A 17,210-nucleotide genomic window follows, 5' to 3' on the forward strand; every position below is an offset into this window, starting at 1 on the left:
TGTACCATCAAGCCACCCAATCCTCAAACGCAAAATTCCCTCCAAAAATAATATAAATTCCTCCCCCACCCCACCCAACACACACAAAAAGAAAACTGAAAAAGTAATTTGCCCAAGGTCTCGATTAGGAATTTTACGGTTTGTATTAACATCACGGGGCCGGAAATTAAATACAGTAACATCATTTCACAAACTGGGCATCACTTATTGTCTTTATTGACCTATTCCATTCCATTACTTCAACCTGAGCGCATGCCCCACTAACTAGGCCGCAAAAAGGAATAACGAAACGTTCAAATTTCCTTCTCGATGTACCAAACACCGCCAGCAGTCTCTTTCTCGGTCAATCGCTTGATTTGCTTGTCCTCTCGACTCTGAAGAAAGGAACTGTTGGCAATCAATGAGAATTTTTACAATCAATCTGTTTTTCTCCTATCTCATTCCAAGAATTTTTATTACAGTTACTCGTTATTCCTGACCCTGAATACTTTTAAATTAGAATTCTGCAACGAAGCCAGTTCATCATGCTTTGGCGGGAATTTACAAGGTGACACCAAGGTCCAACTAAAATTTAACATCTTATTAGAAAATCAAAACCTCTCCTAGAATATCAAAATATACCGCTGAAATTATCATGGTCAAATGCAACAAAAATACATTGAATGTATCAAAAGACAAAAATATATATTTGAGCTGAAAAAAAAAAAATGGAGAAAAAGAAATCATGCCTTTCAAGCTATCGCCTCAATCCTTGAAAAATAGCTCCAAATTTAAAACAAATGGCTGGTCAACCTCTTTATGCCACAGTAAAAATGGTAGTGAACATCTTATTAAGTCTACTATTAAGCGACAACTATTGTTTGTTTTTTGTTTACCTGGTTATGACAATGGTAGTTTTGTACCAGGTTACCCACCCCACCCCTCCCCGGTATGTCTCGTTACATGTGATAAGGGCACTAAGTGAAAATTTGGCTTCATTCTCAATTTGGGTTGAGATAAATTTGACCAAAAACGATTCATTTTCCTATCATACTCTAGCTCTACAATTCTAAATAACATGATTTGATTCTACTAAAAGGCCAGCCCCCAAAACCATTCCCCCCTCCCCTCCCCGCTCCAAAAGTAATTGACTAATATCGTCAGGAGATGCTGCTTCGTAAAAGCTTGTTTTAGCTTCTCGCATCATTCCTGAATCATAGCATAGCCTTTGAAGACTAACTTGTCCTCAAAACAAAAATCAAAAACCACAAGAAACAGACAATCAAAAAAACAAAACAAAACAAAAACGCTGAGTGCAAAGCGTAAAATAGGTTGTTTAGAACTCCACTCTTTAAAAGCTGTTTTAACGCGCACCAAACAACTTTCCACTATTCATGTCAACGATAATAAAAGCGCATATAAAATCTTCTCTTTCTAACAGTGTGTCTGTAACCGGCTTTTTTACAAAGCCCACGGTTCGAAGAAAAGTATTCTGAACTTCTCTAACTTGCAAAAATCGTATCACCAAGAGCAAATAAAATTATCCGTAAATAAGCCTACAATTTATGTCATGATTGTCACCTGCGAAGCACAGTTCATCTTAAAATGCATTCTTATGCGTCTATTAGCAGTAACGCAAGAACTAATCAGTCTCTCTCACTTGTCTATGAATACCACAGGCATTACATTTATCTCCGTATTGTCTCCATCTTATTGGCGTCTAAAACGCGCTACATCTTTTTTTGGGTTCGATTTTTGAAGTCTCCCCTCGAAGACTAGTCCATTTGCTCGCCTTGTAAGACTTCAAGAGAGCGACTGCTTTCGAGTCGTTGCGTTCTTTTCAAACACCTATCAGGCAACTTGCCAGCTGGAATTCATCTTAGGGTTTTGATGAAAGCAATGGCCGCACAGAACTGCATCCAATAATACGCCTCCTCGCCACTCAGTCGCTGGTCATAGAAGTTAGTGATGTACTGCACGGTGGAGAGTAGACCCGGTGGATTGGCGTGTATCACTACATACACCAGAGCCGGCACAAACTCATCCGCCCCAGGCACGCTCGTCTCACTGGCCATACACAACAGGTTCATGATCGTGGCGCAACAACGCTTGACACACTTCAGTTTGTCTGTGGGCGTCTACAGGAATAAATTCAAAAATGCCTTAGATGTACATTCTCACATCACCTGAGATCAGCGGCTGCTGGTAACTTTTACTTGAAGCGCTTCAGACTAGTAATACAAAGATTTTCATTCTCTAGATTCGGAGCAAAAGTTCTGATAGGCTTAGCGGCCATGGAATACAGCTATCTACCATGCCCTTCTTGTCATTTGAAAAATGAAATCAGCACGATGTAACCGCATTTTTTTCTATTCTTCCGGCAATTATCCCACTCAGGTTCTCACTTGTTGGATAAGAGATGATTATAGCCAACTCGGCACTACGCCCCTTATTAACTATCCATCGTCTCATGTCCAACGCGCGCTCGTGGAATAATTGTTGAACATAATAACAAAAGTTGAAGTTGGAGTTGAACTTGATAGAGTTGTTAGGTCAACAAACTGGCTAGTTAGGAAGGGACCATTATGATTAGCTAGAAAAATGGTTGATTTTCCTAACATCAAAAAGCAATGGAATCCAGTGACTTTGAAGGTTGATGTTTCAAGCTCTTGTAACTCAACCAACTAGAAGTTAAACGAAAACCAATAGTGACTTGCTTGCACACGTCTTCCCGCGCTTTTGACCACTGACTTGCATTTGCTGCGTGTTCTGATTGGTTCAATGCCCTGTTTACGCCTGTTGTGATTGGCTAGAGTAATCACTTTGTTTTTGGTTTTACGACACTCAATTGAAAAACCGGTCTACCATGACAGTCATTAAGAAGACGCTGTACATGTTAAGTTAATAGGGAGCTTAAACAACGACGACGGCAACGGCAACGAAAACGTCACCTGAAAATATACTTTATTTCATTTGTCCTACTTCGCGATTATTTCAACTCGCATAAACTTTTACAAAAATGGCGAACTATCCAGGAACCAAATTGGTAGGAGGAACGTACAAGTTAAGAAAGAAAATGAAAAATTCACCGTCGTGCGTTCACGTTCTCCACAAAACCTTAAATGTGGTCATTTCACGTTGTTGTTTTGCAGAGGACGGAAAAGAAATGTACCAAAATGTAAAACGCACGTGCAGAGCAATTGTTTTTGCTCATTAAACCTATTGTTTTGCGGCGTTGTCGTTGACGTTGCCGTCGTCGTTGCTTAAGCTCCCTAATTTTCAGACAACAAAACCCTAGAGAAGCCATATGTTAGTGATCACCTTGTACGCATTGATCTTGAGTAATTCCTTCTGAGCCGATTCCCAGGGTGCCTCTTTACGGTACGTCTAACAACAGGACATACAAAATGAGAAATTACGGACGGTGCCTAGTAATAAAGAAGTATCTTTGCTTGGTTTATGACTATACCGGAAAAAAGTAGATCGCAGTAAGGGCTATTGAAATCCAAAAAGAAAATTGGGGTAACCACGCATTTTTTAGAGATAATTAAGCAACAATTATTCCAAAAAACAGTAAAATACAAAGCAATGCATGGCGTTTTTTTTTTTTTTTTTTTTTTTCAAATTCAAGCTTTATCATTTTTGAAAGATGCATGGTTACCACCAATTTTCTTTTTGGATACCAAGAGCAATTGCTAAGTTCTGCATTCTCCGCATAGTTTTAAACCGCGCAAAAATATCCCTATATTAGTAGGCACCACCCATAGGAAACCCGAGTACTCGAGATGCGCAGGACGTATGCGCAGTAACAAAAGTAGGCACCGTCCTTAAGTGACATACAGCACACGCTACAAGCACAGGAAACTGAATTTCTCACATTAATTTATGTTTGGTGTTCCTGTTTGAAACTCCGAGTCTGGTTGTTCGAAAGCCAGTTAATGCTAATCCACGATTAAAAGTTAACCGAGGTTTTCAACTCGCTCGAGATCAAAACATGAATCAAAGTTCAAGTTAACCCGGGATTAGCTTAATCGAATACAATAAAATCTGCAATTCCACAGCGACAAACCGATGAGTGGTGCCGGATCACTTGTAGACCTGGATCAGCAAATTATTTCAAATACAAAATATTAACGGCAGACTGATCCCAACGGCGGAGATGACGAGCTTGATAGAACAAACAACAAAAGCTAGAATAACTGAAATAAATTTGTTTTTTAAATCGGTCTTGGAACAACTGGGACCAGTTATGTAACGCTATGAGATGCAATACAATTAAAAATTCTTATGCCAGTTTCATCACATTTTTTAGTGTTAACTAGTTAGAGTGACACCTAGGTGGCTTTACTGACTGAACAACGTAAACGTCTGGGTCGTCACGTCACGCAATTGAGGGGATTGCGTGACGTGACGATCCCAACAACGCCTGCGTAGGATGATTAATTGATTAGACCACACCTACCTTTGCCACCCGAACAGCTTTGTGGTTTGGATGAATCACCTTCTGCAGATTGGTAACGTGTTCGTAAAATGTTCTGCAATTTGCATTTTATAAAACGAGTAAGAAAAGGCAGAAATATACAAGAAAAATAACACATTTCATTCTTCTATTTGATGTTTTTTCCCCCCTCAGTACTAAGGAACAGGCAAGCCTACGTAGAAGGTGTTTCTGTTGGGATTTGGTACGTTTTTCGCTTTTTGCGCGCGGATATTTGGACGCCAGCGAAAGAAATAGAGGATGGGGGAGGACAGAGAAGAGAGAGGAAACTCTCTCATCCCCCTTCCTCCGTTTTTTTTTTTTTTTTTCACTCTCGTCCCGATTTCCGCGCGTTCAAACAGCGAAAAACGCACAAGGCCTTTGCGCAGGCTAGGACTGAGAACAGGCAATCGGATATACCACAGCATGACATACCCTTATAGGGGGGGGGGGGGAGCAGGTTCAAAACTTAGAGTAAAAAAAGAACAGCTTAAGGGACCAGGAACAGCGAGAAAATAGCTCTTTTTACATTGCCAGAGGAAGAAGGAATAGCGGCTGAAAATGGCATGTTACTAAGTTTGTGAAGACAAAAGTTCAGAACTTCTTGAAAGAGTTCACTTCTTGAACCATCAATCCGACAGTCTTGAAAAAATGCAGAATTCCTCACTTGTCTATTTCCATGTCAACCGGACCATTGGGGTAAAATGCAAATTTGAAGATACTGCTCATGATAGCGCGTTCTGTTGCTATAAAGGTGTCTTGTAACTGCTCTTCACTGGCACCTGTCAATAAAATTCAAAATGCCACTTAATTGGGCTTACATGTACACACATGATAGATATGACTCATGCTAATAGCTTCAAATTTTTTGATGTTTATCAACTGCAATTTTGTAAACCATACTTTGTGAAAATTACAACCGTCCAAAAATTGAAGGTCCCAGAGCACAACTGTCTTATGTTAAATTTTAGACCAATAACAAATTATTTGTTTTTGTTTTGCTGAAGTGTGTCTGAATTTTTGCATAATAAATGGACTTCAATTTTGTCGGAGAACATGCCCTGTCTTATTTAAATTCCTGCCGCTAAAATACTGAGTCAGTGAAAGAAAAGCAAAGAGAAAAGTGGAGTGAAAAATACAGAGTGATGTTCCTTTGGATTTCTAAAGCCGAAATTAGCACTTACGCTCTTTTTTCCAACAAGTTCATCAGCTGAGCTAATGAGATATGAAACAAACCACATACAAGCCAGAAGAAAAACAGACATGTACCTGACCAAATTGGATGCCTTTCCATCTCGTCAGCTAGAGTCTGCAGGAAATTCTCCAACAAATCACACTGTGAAAAGACGACAACATACCGGCATGTAAAAAAATAAAACAAAAAAATTCAGATTAAAATTCAGATTACTCAATTGAACACAAACCCAGTGATGATCTTTTCACACTGACACTCATAAAGCTATTAAACTGTACTTTACTGTGACTCAGTTTGTCTTTTGATTTCGTAGAAAGTGATTTTTACTTATTTTGAAATTGATGGCTAAGTGTGTGAAAGGGTTGAGAGTCAAACAATGAAGTCTGACTTCGCACCAATTTTAGCTTACAGACCAGGCCTACATATGAAGTTTGTAAAGTTCAATAGTTATTTTATTTGTTTCAAACCTTCTCATCTGGAGTGGGCAAAGATTGGAATTCATGGCTGAAAGCATTGATCTCTCCTTTCTCCTTGGACTCCAGAAACAGCTTCACACAAGTCATGATGAAAAAATTCCGGCAAATGATTTTGTCTCTGTTGGGGAAAATAAACCTGCTTAATAGATAGAATTTTCAACAAAATCATACCTAATAAAATATACATAGGAATTCACGGTAGTAAAGGATGGCTCTACATGTATCACTGTGCCCTGCCCAAAGTTGCATTGAGATTTCAGCCGATGACTTTTGATGGCCAAACCCACATGAAAAGTATGGGCTATGCTTTTCAAAAGAAAATTAATGTTGGCCTTATACTGAAAATAAACAAAACACTATACAGAGCTAAGGTAGTTTGTAACCGCGGCCCTTATAATAAATTATTGTATCTACTTATGAAGTACTGTAAACTGCTGCTTAAAAGTTCTGGGCTTATACAACGTTGTAAACTAAGGGTTTCTCAGTTAGATGGGCTTATAAATGGAAGGGCTTATATCCGAGGGGGCTTATAACCAGAATAAAAAAAAAAACAAAAAACGTTACATGTATAGCAGTGTTGATCGAAATAAGTTTTTCATTTACTGGTTGTTATTTATGATAAATCAAATTCATTTCAATATTTGAACAAAATTAAATAGTGTTGTACAGCAATACTACAGTAAAGCATTGAAAAGTTGCTTTAATGAAAATTTACAATAAAGTTACACGGTAAAGCTAGAGGGGGGGGGGCTTATAATCAGATATATTTTCTGGTTGAGAGGAAGATGGGCCTGTAATCTTGTAACTTTTAAAAGAGTTCATGTTCTTCATCAGCATTGCAACTGGAATTTGTTGAAAAAAACATATTGAGTTAATTATAAGGAGAAGTAAGATTATTGATTTGGCGGTTGGTAGTGTACCTCTCCACTCTTTCCACTAATCGCTCCAAGTGTGAATGAGTTGCCAATAATCCTTGATGTGCATTGACTAAGTATGCCAAGTATGGAGAACGTGCTTTGTAGTCCCCTTCCAGAGAATCAATCAGTTTGGAGCAACTGTGAAAAGAAACAAAAGTTCATTGAAGCTTTGGGATTGTACTGTGAGCAGGGGTGTCTTTAGCGTCCCTCTCTGAAGAAGAACAACTAGCATGATCATAATTATTTTTACCAAATAAGCTTTCATTTTTAATAGAGTATTACTTGTGCACAGGTCCATTTGTTTGGGTAAATGGAACCAACTGGCAAGCACTTTGTGTAAGAAAGATTATGTTCCTGGCATGGCATCATCTGCACAAGTAACAACTACTGCACACACAAAAACATCACACAAATATTAGCCAGTTCTCACAGCATGCCTTGAACTTGAATTGGTTGCCTGTGATGAGAAAATAGTTGAATGTACATGTACAGCTTGAGTGGGTGCTGATAACCTTGTGGTGTGTTGAGGGTCGAAACCCCTCTTCTCCAAACCACTTGTCCTAAACAGCTTAACTCTTCCAGAGTTATGCATTCAATTGATGACCATTCACAATTACATAATTATTAAGGGAATTATTAGTTTCAATTTTATTAATATACAATTTAATGTACAAGATTGACTTTTCAAGATCTCACAAAATTGTGCAAGGAGAAGGCAAACATCTCAGTAACCATTAGCTGTGTATTTCCTCAAAACTGAATTTACATGTTTGTGAGTGGTACATGGCTGATTCTAAGTTTATAGTGTTGTCCAAAATAAATTGAAAAAAAAAAAGTGTTTACAATAACTGTCTGACAAAATTGCTGTGCACTGATTGGCTTGCTGCTATTGTCTATAAGAGCACAGACAATTTTTATTGACATCAAGGTGTAACGCATGCACTTTCTCAATGAAAAATAAAGCCAATTCCCCTCACACTTTTTCCATGTTATTGTAAAAAACAAATCAATGGCAGTTTTCTATGGTCTATACTCTTATAGACAATTAAGTGATGCCATAAAATGTTCAAAACTTGGCAGTGAAACCACCAGCCATTCCACTTGAGTTTTGAACATTTTATGGTCTATAAGAGTATAGACAGCCATAGAAAACTGCTGTCAATTTGTTAAATGGACAAGGATGTTGCCTAAGAAAACTTTCAAGGAGCTCAAAAGGCCAACAGCTGAGAAGTTAGGAGCCCAACATGTGAAGTGTTGGGTGCTGGTGCAAAAAAGATTTAGGCACCCCAGGCTACCGCACTCCATTAGGCAGCAGTCTTTATGGAATGACGGAATAAACTAGATATGTACCTATGTGGTGGGAGCTCTCTGATGCTTCGTATTGTCTCATGTAGCTGTGCAGACAAAGATCTGTCTTGAAGGTTGATTGCTTCAGCCAGTTGCACATGGAGGAAGGTCATGAGCTCCTGACCAGATCTTTTACCATGTGTCCTTGAAAGGATAATGCCACCATTAGTTTTTTTGACACGTAATTGAATGTAAATATAATAATACAGTGGTAGACATATATGTGCTGTATACTAATTAACTAAGTACTAAATAATTAACTATAAATAACTAAATATAGAAACATTAATAAGTAACTTTACAATATTCACTAAAATGAAAACTCGTGTGAAAACAAAGGGAAATTACACTTTCAACACCGAGTGAAAGGAACAGTATAACAGTGTGATTCTAATAAAAGGGTGTGTGTGTGTGTGTATGTGTGCAAGGGGGGAGGTGTGGGGGTTACATCAGGTCAAAGAGTATTTTGTTTGAAATTTACCATTTTGTATTGTCTTTTCTATTTCCTATTGTTGTATTTTGCGTATTGGCCGTACAAGCTTACTTTATTTCAGGTACTCCGTTATCAGGATGAAGCAAAGGAAGATTTTGAAAGTCTGCTCGACACAGCACCAGCCTGAGTTTCCTCTTAGCATTTTCAAACATCTCTTCTCCATCAAGGTAGTCATCCTCTTCCTCACCAACATCATCATTGTCGTCATCATCATCATTACCATCTACACTGGCTAATCCTGTGGCTGATTGTCCTGGTCTGCTGGTTGCTTTTGCATTATACTTCTCTAGTATCTGTTCAACATCTGTTATCGAAAAAAGAAAGCCAGGTGATTAAAAATGAGCGCAATTATTAAAGCCTGGTTCAAACTGGTGACTCAACAATATAAACAAAGAATAGTTATTTCCTTACGTTGTTATACATGTCGTGTTTGTTCACATTGATCACATACATGTAAAGTCCACATACAGCTTTAACATTCTTTTTGCATTTGCATGTCCTTCGTTGTTATTCGGACAGTGTAAACAAGACTAGGGGTGGCGAATGGTAAATGCGAGACTTTGCGAGACGGCAAGACTAGCGTTTTTCTTTGCGATTCCGAGACATTTTGAATTTTTAGATTGCGAGACCGAGACTTCAAAGTATTTTGAGTGCGAGCGTGAGACGTTCAGACTCTTAAAATTTGAGCCCCAGATTTCGTTGAGATGCAATGAGAATGAGCTAGAATGAGCTTGTACAGTTTTGTAGCTTTTTGTGGAATTCAGACAATTTAGGAGAAGTTAGGATTGACTTTTTCTCGGAAATTGAAAGTTGCTTTTAATTAATGAATTTCAAAATCAAGTGACGAGAAAACGTCCTTTAAAAGAAAACAAAAAAACCAAAACGAGACTTCGAGATCCTTAGCCTTGCAAAAAATCGAGACTCCGAGACACCTTCGTATAAAAATCGAGACTGCAAGACGCACATAACTGCTAGAAAAACGAGACGGCGAGACCCGTGAAATTCAACTAAAATTTTGCGAGACCCAGAATTTTTCAAGGACCATTCGCCACCCCTGAGACTTTATTGAGCTTATTTTAGGAAATAACAACCCAACTTAGGCCCAGTGAATTGGGCTGAGAATTCGAAGTCACTGAAGTCCAATGAAATGGCTTGGAAATCAGCCAGTTTCACACAACATTTAAAAAACAAAGTGTTTGTGTTAGTGTATTTTCTGTTATACTCGTATGATAAAAGTTCGATTAATCTCCCCATTTGAAGGTCAGATTAGAAAACCCCTCCCCTTCTGTGTTAGAAAGACAAGAAAGAAATGGACAAAACATCAGTAAGTTTGTCTGTGGGAAAACTTGATCTTAAAATGTGTAGAAGACAGTATTATTGTGCAAAGATAAGAATAACGTTTTGGTACACGATTAGTTACAGCTGAAAGGTTCAGTGGCTGTGTGGCATGTGGGCAAATTTTCCAGAGAATGAATTCTTTGGCCTTGTTCAGTAGATTTCTGTTATATGATTTGCGGGACATGCCAGACCAATAACTGCTATGTTTAAGTCAGCTGAGAGGAAACATACTGGAAAAGGAAAGTTATGTTTGCCCAAAACTCATCCTCTTCTCTATTAAGCCCCCCCCCCCCCCCCCCTTCTTCTAAGCCCAGGGGCTTAATAATTTTTTTTTTACGGTATATGGCAACTTCCTTTACCACCCTCTCATTTGTTCAATGACATTAGAATAGAAAACATTGTTGTTCAATCAGAGAAGGCTATCTACAAACCTTTCGTTGTTTTCACCTCAACTTCTGGGTGTGGTAACCTGTTGGCAATATCAAAACGGTCCAGTGTTTTCTCTGCCAGTTGCACATAAACTCTTTCTCCACTTGTCTTTGATGGTTTTTCTCTTGAGCGGCCTTTCCTCATCTTTGTGAAAAATCCTTTGTCTTTCTTTTTGCTATGCTCATTGACATCATCTTCGCCACGAAAGGAATCCTTATCTTTTGTCTTTCTCCTTCCTTTTAGACGCCACTTCAAAGATCCAGTACGGGAGGCTTTTTTCTCCGGTTGAGGGACATCCCTTTCATCATCAGCTGTACTGGAAGAACCACTTCGTGGTGGGAAGTCCATTCCATCAAAACTCATGAAGCTCACCTGGCTGTCACGGTTGGATCCATCACCCTGGGCACCTGTGATCGTTCCGCTACTGGTGCTTCCACGATGGCTAATTGTACTACGTCTTTTCTCCTCGTCTGTGATCATGCTAGTACGCTTACGGAAACCTGCATCAGGTGTATCTAGTTGTTCTAAGCCAGTGAGATCAAAGCCTGAATCTGCTTCTGCGATATCACCACAGTCTCGACTTCTACGGGGGATTTCCCTTGCAAATTCTGCTCCACTGCTTCGACTGCTACTAAAGGAGCTCACACGAACACTACTGCTGGTGCTTATGGCACTGTCGCGGTTTCCCTCACCATGGTCACTACTGAAATCAATCAAATCAACACCCTCAGAATGTTCTTGTGGCACCACTTTTGCGGTTACCAAGACATCTGGTGCCATCTGTGCCCTTGACCCTGTGTGAGTATCAGCTGTGGTATTTGGTAACAAATCAAAAAGTCCAGTCCCCATTGTTGCCATCACTGGGTCGTCAGGACCTGGTAAGTTACCATCTGCATTTGCTCCACCGGAGGCAGGTATGGCAACATCAACAGCATCATCACCACTACCTTCATCTGAGTGATCTTCACTCTCTTTCTTGATGACTTGTTGTATTTTACTGTAGAACTTGGTTGAACTGCTTCTTGTTCTGAATGAAGTACTAGTCTCCGCCTCATTCTTAGGCTTTTTGATACCAAGGACCTGTGGAAAAAAGGTTCTCTATTAGAGTCCACTTGTAAGCTGTAGTTGTTGAGCATTGAAAGGTAAAGTTGAATGTGGACTTCAGATGACCCACTCACTAATTGTAAATATGTTAGGAAAAAGGCAAATAAACGTCAATAGTCAATAGTCACCCTGGACTACTATAACATGTCATGCAACAATAGTAGTCAATATAATATTATAATAAAACCCCATGATCTAGGATGATCGGGTGCTTGGCTTCCCAGGGTAGTTCTGCCTGTTGTTTTTTGCTGACATTAACATTTCTGTCTTTTTACTCTTTATTGTTGTATTTTTCATGTTAGCCGCCCGTGCTCTTAGCTTTGTGCCACGTGAGGACTGGACACTAATTAATTTAAGTCACGCGTTCCGCATGCAAGATGGCGTGGAGAGTGGCATAGACAGTTTTGGAGTTTTTTTGCTTGGCACGTGCCTGGGCCCATTCGGCTAAACCACTGACATCCTCAGACACCTGTTCGTGCTCAATTTGTTGCACCCATTCATCCTTCTCCCTTGCCGTCAACTTGCGAAAATTATATTACGATCATCTGGGTGGGTGTAGTCCTGAGGACTGTTTGAAGTGACGCTGACTGACGTTTTGACAATGTCATCTCAAACAGTCCTTCTAAGGACTACACTCACCCAGATGATCATAATTTATGTACGTATGACATGACTACTAGGTTCAAACCATTTACAGAAATAAATCCCTTGTTGTTCACATAAATTTAACTTCTCCCAAACCCTTCAAGTGGTAATTATAAATAAAATAATTATTAATACCTTTTCTTCAGAGAGCATGCCAGGACACTCAATAGATGAATAACCAAGCGACAACACCAGAACCTCCTCATCTTCCTGGAACATCAGTGATAATCTGTGAAGAAACTCTTTCTTGAACCCTTCAGATCTGTTCACAACAGCAAGGGGATTGAACTGCGGAACTGCTCTGGCCTCGGTTTTCGAGATGACTTCTGCTGCCTGAGATTCTCCGAGACTTGGCTTGCGGGGATGTTTGTCCTTTGTTTTAAAAGGCCCTTTTCGCTTAGGTGGCTTAGGACTTTGCTCTGATGGAGACTCGTTATTGAGTAAAAGATTTGCCACATCTCTAGGCACCTCTTTCGCTCCTGATGGTTCAGGTGGGTCTGGAGGGGGAGGTAAGTTATCCAGCAGGACTTTTAACTCCTCATGATTGACAATGTCTCTGTGGTCGTCACTGTGCTCAATCATCCTTAGAAAGCTCGTCTTAGGGAAACAAACAGACCAGAAATTAATTAATATGTATTTTTATGAACACCTAATGACAATAATTATAACCATGTGTACCAATGATACTTTCTTGAATAATAGCCAGGAGAAATGAGTTATAAAACAATAATATAGTCAGAAGGGGTGCCTGGAAAAAAGCCCCAAAGCTCCAAATTGCCTTGTATTTGCTTGTGAAATAAAACAAGAATTTGACCTTAATATCAAAAGTCACTTAGGGCCTTATTGACCTCGAACCCCTTCACCTGCTTTAAAACATGTGGTTGGAAAGTCTCCCCAAAAACAGACATAAATAGAGCATTGTTATTTCACAAATGAATGCTAATATAAATCACAACTTTCCTGAGACCAGGGGCCCGTTTCTCGAAAGTCCCGGTAACTTATCGGGCCCGGTAAGTGTCTTCGGTGATAAATGATTCTTAACAGAAGTCAATTTTTGTAAGCTTTGAGTACTAAATTTTAAAATCTTGTAATTCTATGAAAACATTGGCCAAGTATTATGTTTGTAATCGCTGTGTAATTGGCGAAAAAAAAAAACATTCAAAAATATACTTATCGGGCCCGGTAAGTTACCGGGACTTTCATAGCATGTCAATCCAAACGTGGTTTGTGGTTTATAATTTTTCTGGACATCAGCATGTTAAGGTGCTACTGGCTGCTGCTATGAATCTATATTTTGATCTCACCCACCCACCCTCCCACCCAACCCACACATGAATGTGAAAGACAGATGAAGTCAGAGATAGAGATAGACCACCACACCAGGAACTACACCCTACCCTTTTTGAATAGTATGTGGGTTCTCTAACATCTCACAACTTGGTGGCCTAAAATCAATATTTTAACACATATGGTCCGAACCTATTACAATATTAATTTTTACTGTTACCGGTATTGGCTTTGATAGCAGATTAAATTTGTACCATAGCATTATTTTTCAAGTGTGTGTGCTAGGTGTGACACACTGTTCTTCAGAAAATAAATTGTTTCCTGATCCTGTCATCTGTTCTTGTTTTTGACTCAGGATCAGTTTTAATTTGTGGTGAACCCACAAATTCCATAAATGATAATCTAGAACAAACTGTAATGGTTGGTAGTAAGCCTGGGGGATTTTGGGGGTGGGGGGGCCCTGCCCCAAGATCCACTGAACCCTACCTTTTTTTATACTATATTTGACAGCACAGGTAACCCTTTTAATATATAACTTCCATAGGAAATTGTACCCCTTTCACATACCAACAATAGAAACACACTTATCTTTTATGGTTGGGTCTGATCACCATATTTTGAAAGGCCCTTTTACATAATTATCCAAATGATAGTTTTCCCTACCTTTTTCTAAACTTTAGCTCGTGAAATCCCTACCCTTTTAATATATACCTCCATCCTGAAAAAGGTACCCCTGCTGTGAAAAGCCTCCCCCGTTACAGGGAGTACCCCTCTGCCCCCCCCCCCCCCCCCAGGTAGTGAGGTACTCTGTACATATAATAAAGCTTTATTCTAACACTTACCAAGGCATGTAGTTCATTCTCTGTTATAAGAACAGAGTTGCGGCATAGTCCAGGAAGTGTCTTTTTAACTGGGAGATCAGAGATTTCTTTTCTGCCTTTTAAAACAGCATCCAAAAATGATGTGATACAAGCCTGCAAAAGAGTCAAATACATCATTTTAACACACTTGTGTAAAGCTAAAAATTAAAGAAAGCTGTATAGCACTGGTCTGACAAGTCTCTATTGTCCAATAACACTTTAAAGAAACTTGTCCATAATAGTGGCATTTCACAAGGAATCCCTGTGTGAAAGCAGGCTGCAGAGAGTCAGCACGTTGGGCAACTACTAGACGTAATCCTGTAAAAAAAGGATGAAGAACCTTAGACACAAACCAAACTCTGTCTTTTACTGAATAAAGGTTGAAAAATCTCCAAGGAAGGTATCCTCACAGAAGGAAATAATGTGAAAAAGGAAAATACTGAAGGAGCTATACATAAAAAACACTCCAAGACTAGTATCTGTTACTGAGGAGTGAGGGTGTGTTCTAGATGAGTCCACCCTAAACACCCATTACCACCGTTTAATTTACCAAAAGGAACTTGATACATGAACCTAACTTCCGCCAGGATAGGAGGAAAACTAAGCTCATTTGTTAATCATTAATTAATAACTTGTCAACAGCGAGTATTTATAAATTATTTTTAAATACATTACCGCTTTCAAGTGTAAAAATTAAAAAAAGAATTAAAAATAGTGTAATAAATTGTAAGTGAAACCTTGCTAAATCGAAGTCAACACTTACTGGGTCGATTCTTGAAAATAAGTCCAAGGATCTTACGCTTTCGCCTCCTTCACTGGAACAGCTACAAAGTAAACAAGAAGCTATTTGCTGTAAGTTCTGCAAAGCTATTTCACTGATATGTACATCGGAGGTAATACCAAACTGCTCGGGACGAATTATAGCTGGACACACCAGGAAATCAAACAGTAGTTTCAGCACCATCGATCGAACATCTTTATCGTTGACCTTGCCACTAGCAGACAAAATGTTGGAAAACTGGCACACCAACCAGCGCAAACTCTGCGGAAAGCAGTAAAGTTTGGATTCCAGGTTTTCCACAAACTTGATACATTTTGCCGGTAATCGCTTCATGAAAAGAGAATCCTCAGAAAGAACTTGCATAATCGGAGCATGCAAAGCTGCCGTAAGATACAACTTTGTAGAGAACAAGCTCTCCACTAAAATCCCGAACAGGGATGTAAAGGAATTCCTATGATGCTGGAAGAATTTCCCGGGATCTTCGTCCCCTGCGATTTTGAGCTCGATCAGGTGTTTCATGAGCGACAAAACATAGTTCTCATCCCGCGGAAGCAAACAGTTGCCGTACAGAGAATTCAACAACATGCGAATCAGCTGAGATGTGTCCAAATTGATTTTGTCTGCATAAGCTAAAGTCGACGCTACAAGGGCAGGATTCTCTCTAAGCCCCCTCAGAAATTCCCAGTACTTTGATTCTAAGTAACCAAGGTGTCTGGAGGCGTCAACAAAGCGCGCTGAATCCAGTCGATTTACTGCTTGACTACATTCTTCGGGTGAAGCCCTCACTCGTTGTACGATCTTCCATTGTTGTCGTGTTGTCCACGACAGGTGATAAAGTCTTTCGCAGCTCGATAGTATCTCTGTATTGAGGTTCGATATTTCAGTTTTTTCTTTGTTGACAAACAATCGTTCTTGCTTCAGACGTTCTTGAAGATGCCATAGTTGACTTCCAGTTGAAGTTTCGTCCGCCATGTCTGCAGTTCATGGCATTGAAGTAACATGATTGTTTTGCTTATCCAATCACAGAGCTTTTTATATAAACAGGGTTTATTTTATCGAGAATTTTAATTGGTTAGCAACGCAGACTGCCGGAGGTCACTTCCTTATGTCTCCGATTGCTGGAAAAAAACTCAATGGCGATTCAGAAGGGGAAGGCAGAAGAAAGGAAAGCTGTTTTATTTATAAATATCCCGCCAAATAGAGGAAGCTCGGTTAGGAAAACCAAGAAATCACATAGCCCTTCCGTTTACACGCATATACACGGGACTTTGCCTTATATAGAACTGGTTAGAAGTACCACATATTTAATACATCCGGTGAATTGAACACACGTGTCTGCAAAAACAGATGAATGAATCCTTCATGAACAAGAAGCTGTTTTCAGCTTATACTCGGGCCATATTTGACTGCGTGGTGCGTAAGCCTACGAACTTTTAGCAGTGATACTTTCAGCATCGCTAACTCCCAAAAATCGATAGATATAGAGATATACACTCAGGAAAAAATAGTTCAGGCTTTAGAAGTGATTCGTCGTTTTATTGCTAAAGCTCTGTTTCGTATGGTCAGGGGCTGACCACACTCATCTGGCAACTTCAACGAATGACCGGTTAAGATTCAAAAGCTGGCTTATAAAGTAATTAAAAAACTGGCGATTTAAACTGAACAAGCAGCTGCTAGGCGATAAAATACAATTCCACGTGCCGTGATAGAATTCATTTTGCCATGATACAAACGGTTACGTTACGTTATACAAGAGGTTTTTGGTACATATTTATTTATATGAGGGCATGGATTTGTGAAATCATTCGAACTGGTGATTTAAAACAAGCCTTTGCTGGGCGACCCTGGGCGATAAAACACTAATGCACGTGGCGTGATACAA

General features: G+C 39.4%; 1 protein-coding gene across 1 annotated transcript; it reads right to left on the bottom strand.

The window, feature by feature from the left end:
- Nucleotides 1–194: 194 nt before the first annotated feature.
- On the bottom strand, nucleotides 195–16,821 carry LOC146464391 (GTPase-activating protein and VPS9 domain-containing protein 1-like). Its single transcript, XM_085129809.1, has 13 exons — nucleotides 15,311–16,821; nucleotides 14,530–14,661; nucleotides 12,536–12,997; nucleotides 10,654–11,731; nucleotides 8,936–9,188; nucleotides 8,395–8,535; nucleotides 7,048–7,182; nucleotides 6,119–6,245; nucleotides 5,726–5,792; nucleotides 5,124–5,238; nucleotides 4,442–4,514; nucleotides 3,301–3,366; nucleotides 195–2,117 (listed from the first exon to the last, which is right to left on the bottom strand). The coding sequence occupies exons 1-13, from the start codon at nucleotides 16,298–16,300 to the stop codon at nucleotides 1,854–1,856; spliced, it is 3,903 nt and encodes a 1,300-aa protein (XP_084985935.1). The 5' UTR covers nucleotides 16,301–16,821; the 3' UTR covers nucleotides 195–1,853.
- Nucleotides 16,822–17,210: the final 389 nt, after the last annotated feature.

The sequence above is a fragment of the Pavona decussata genome, unplaced genomic scaffold (genome assembly GCF_977016875.1).
Source record: "Pavona decussata unplaced genomic scaffold, jaPavDecu1.1 SCAFFOLD_164, whole genome shotgun sequence".
Lineage (NCBI taxonomy): Eukaryota > Metazoa > Cnidaria > Anthozoa > Scleractinia > Agariciidae > Pavona > Pavona decussata.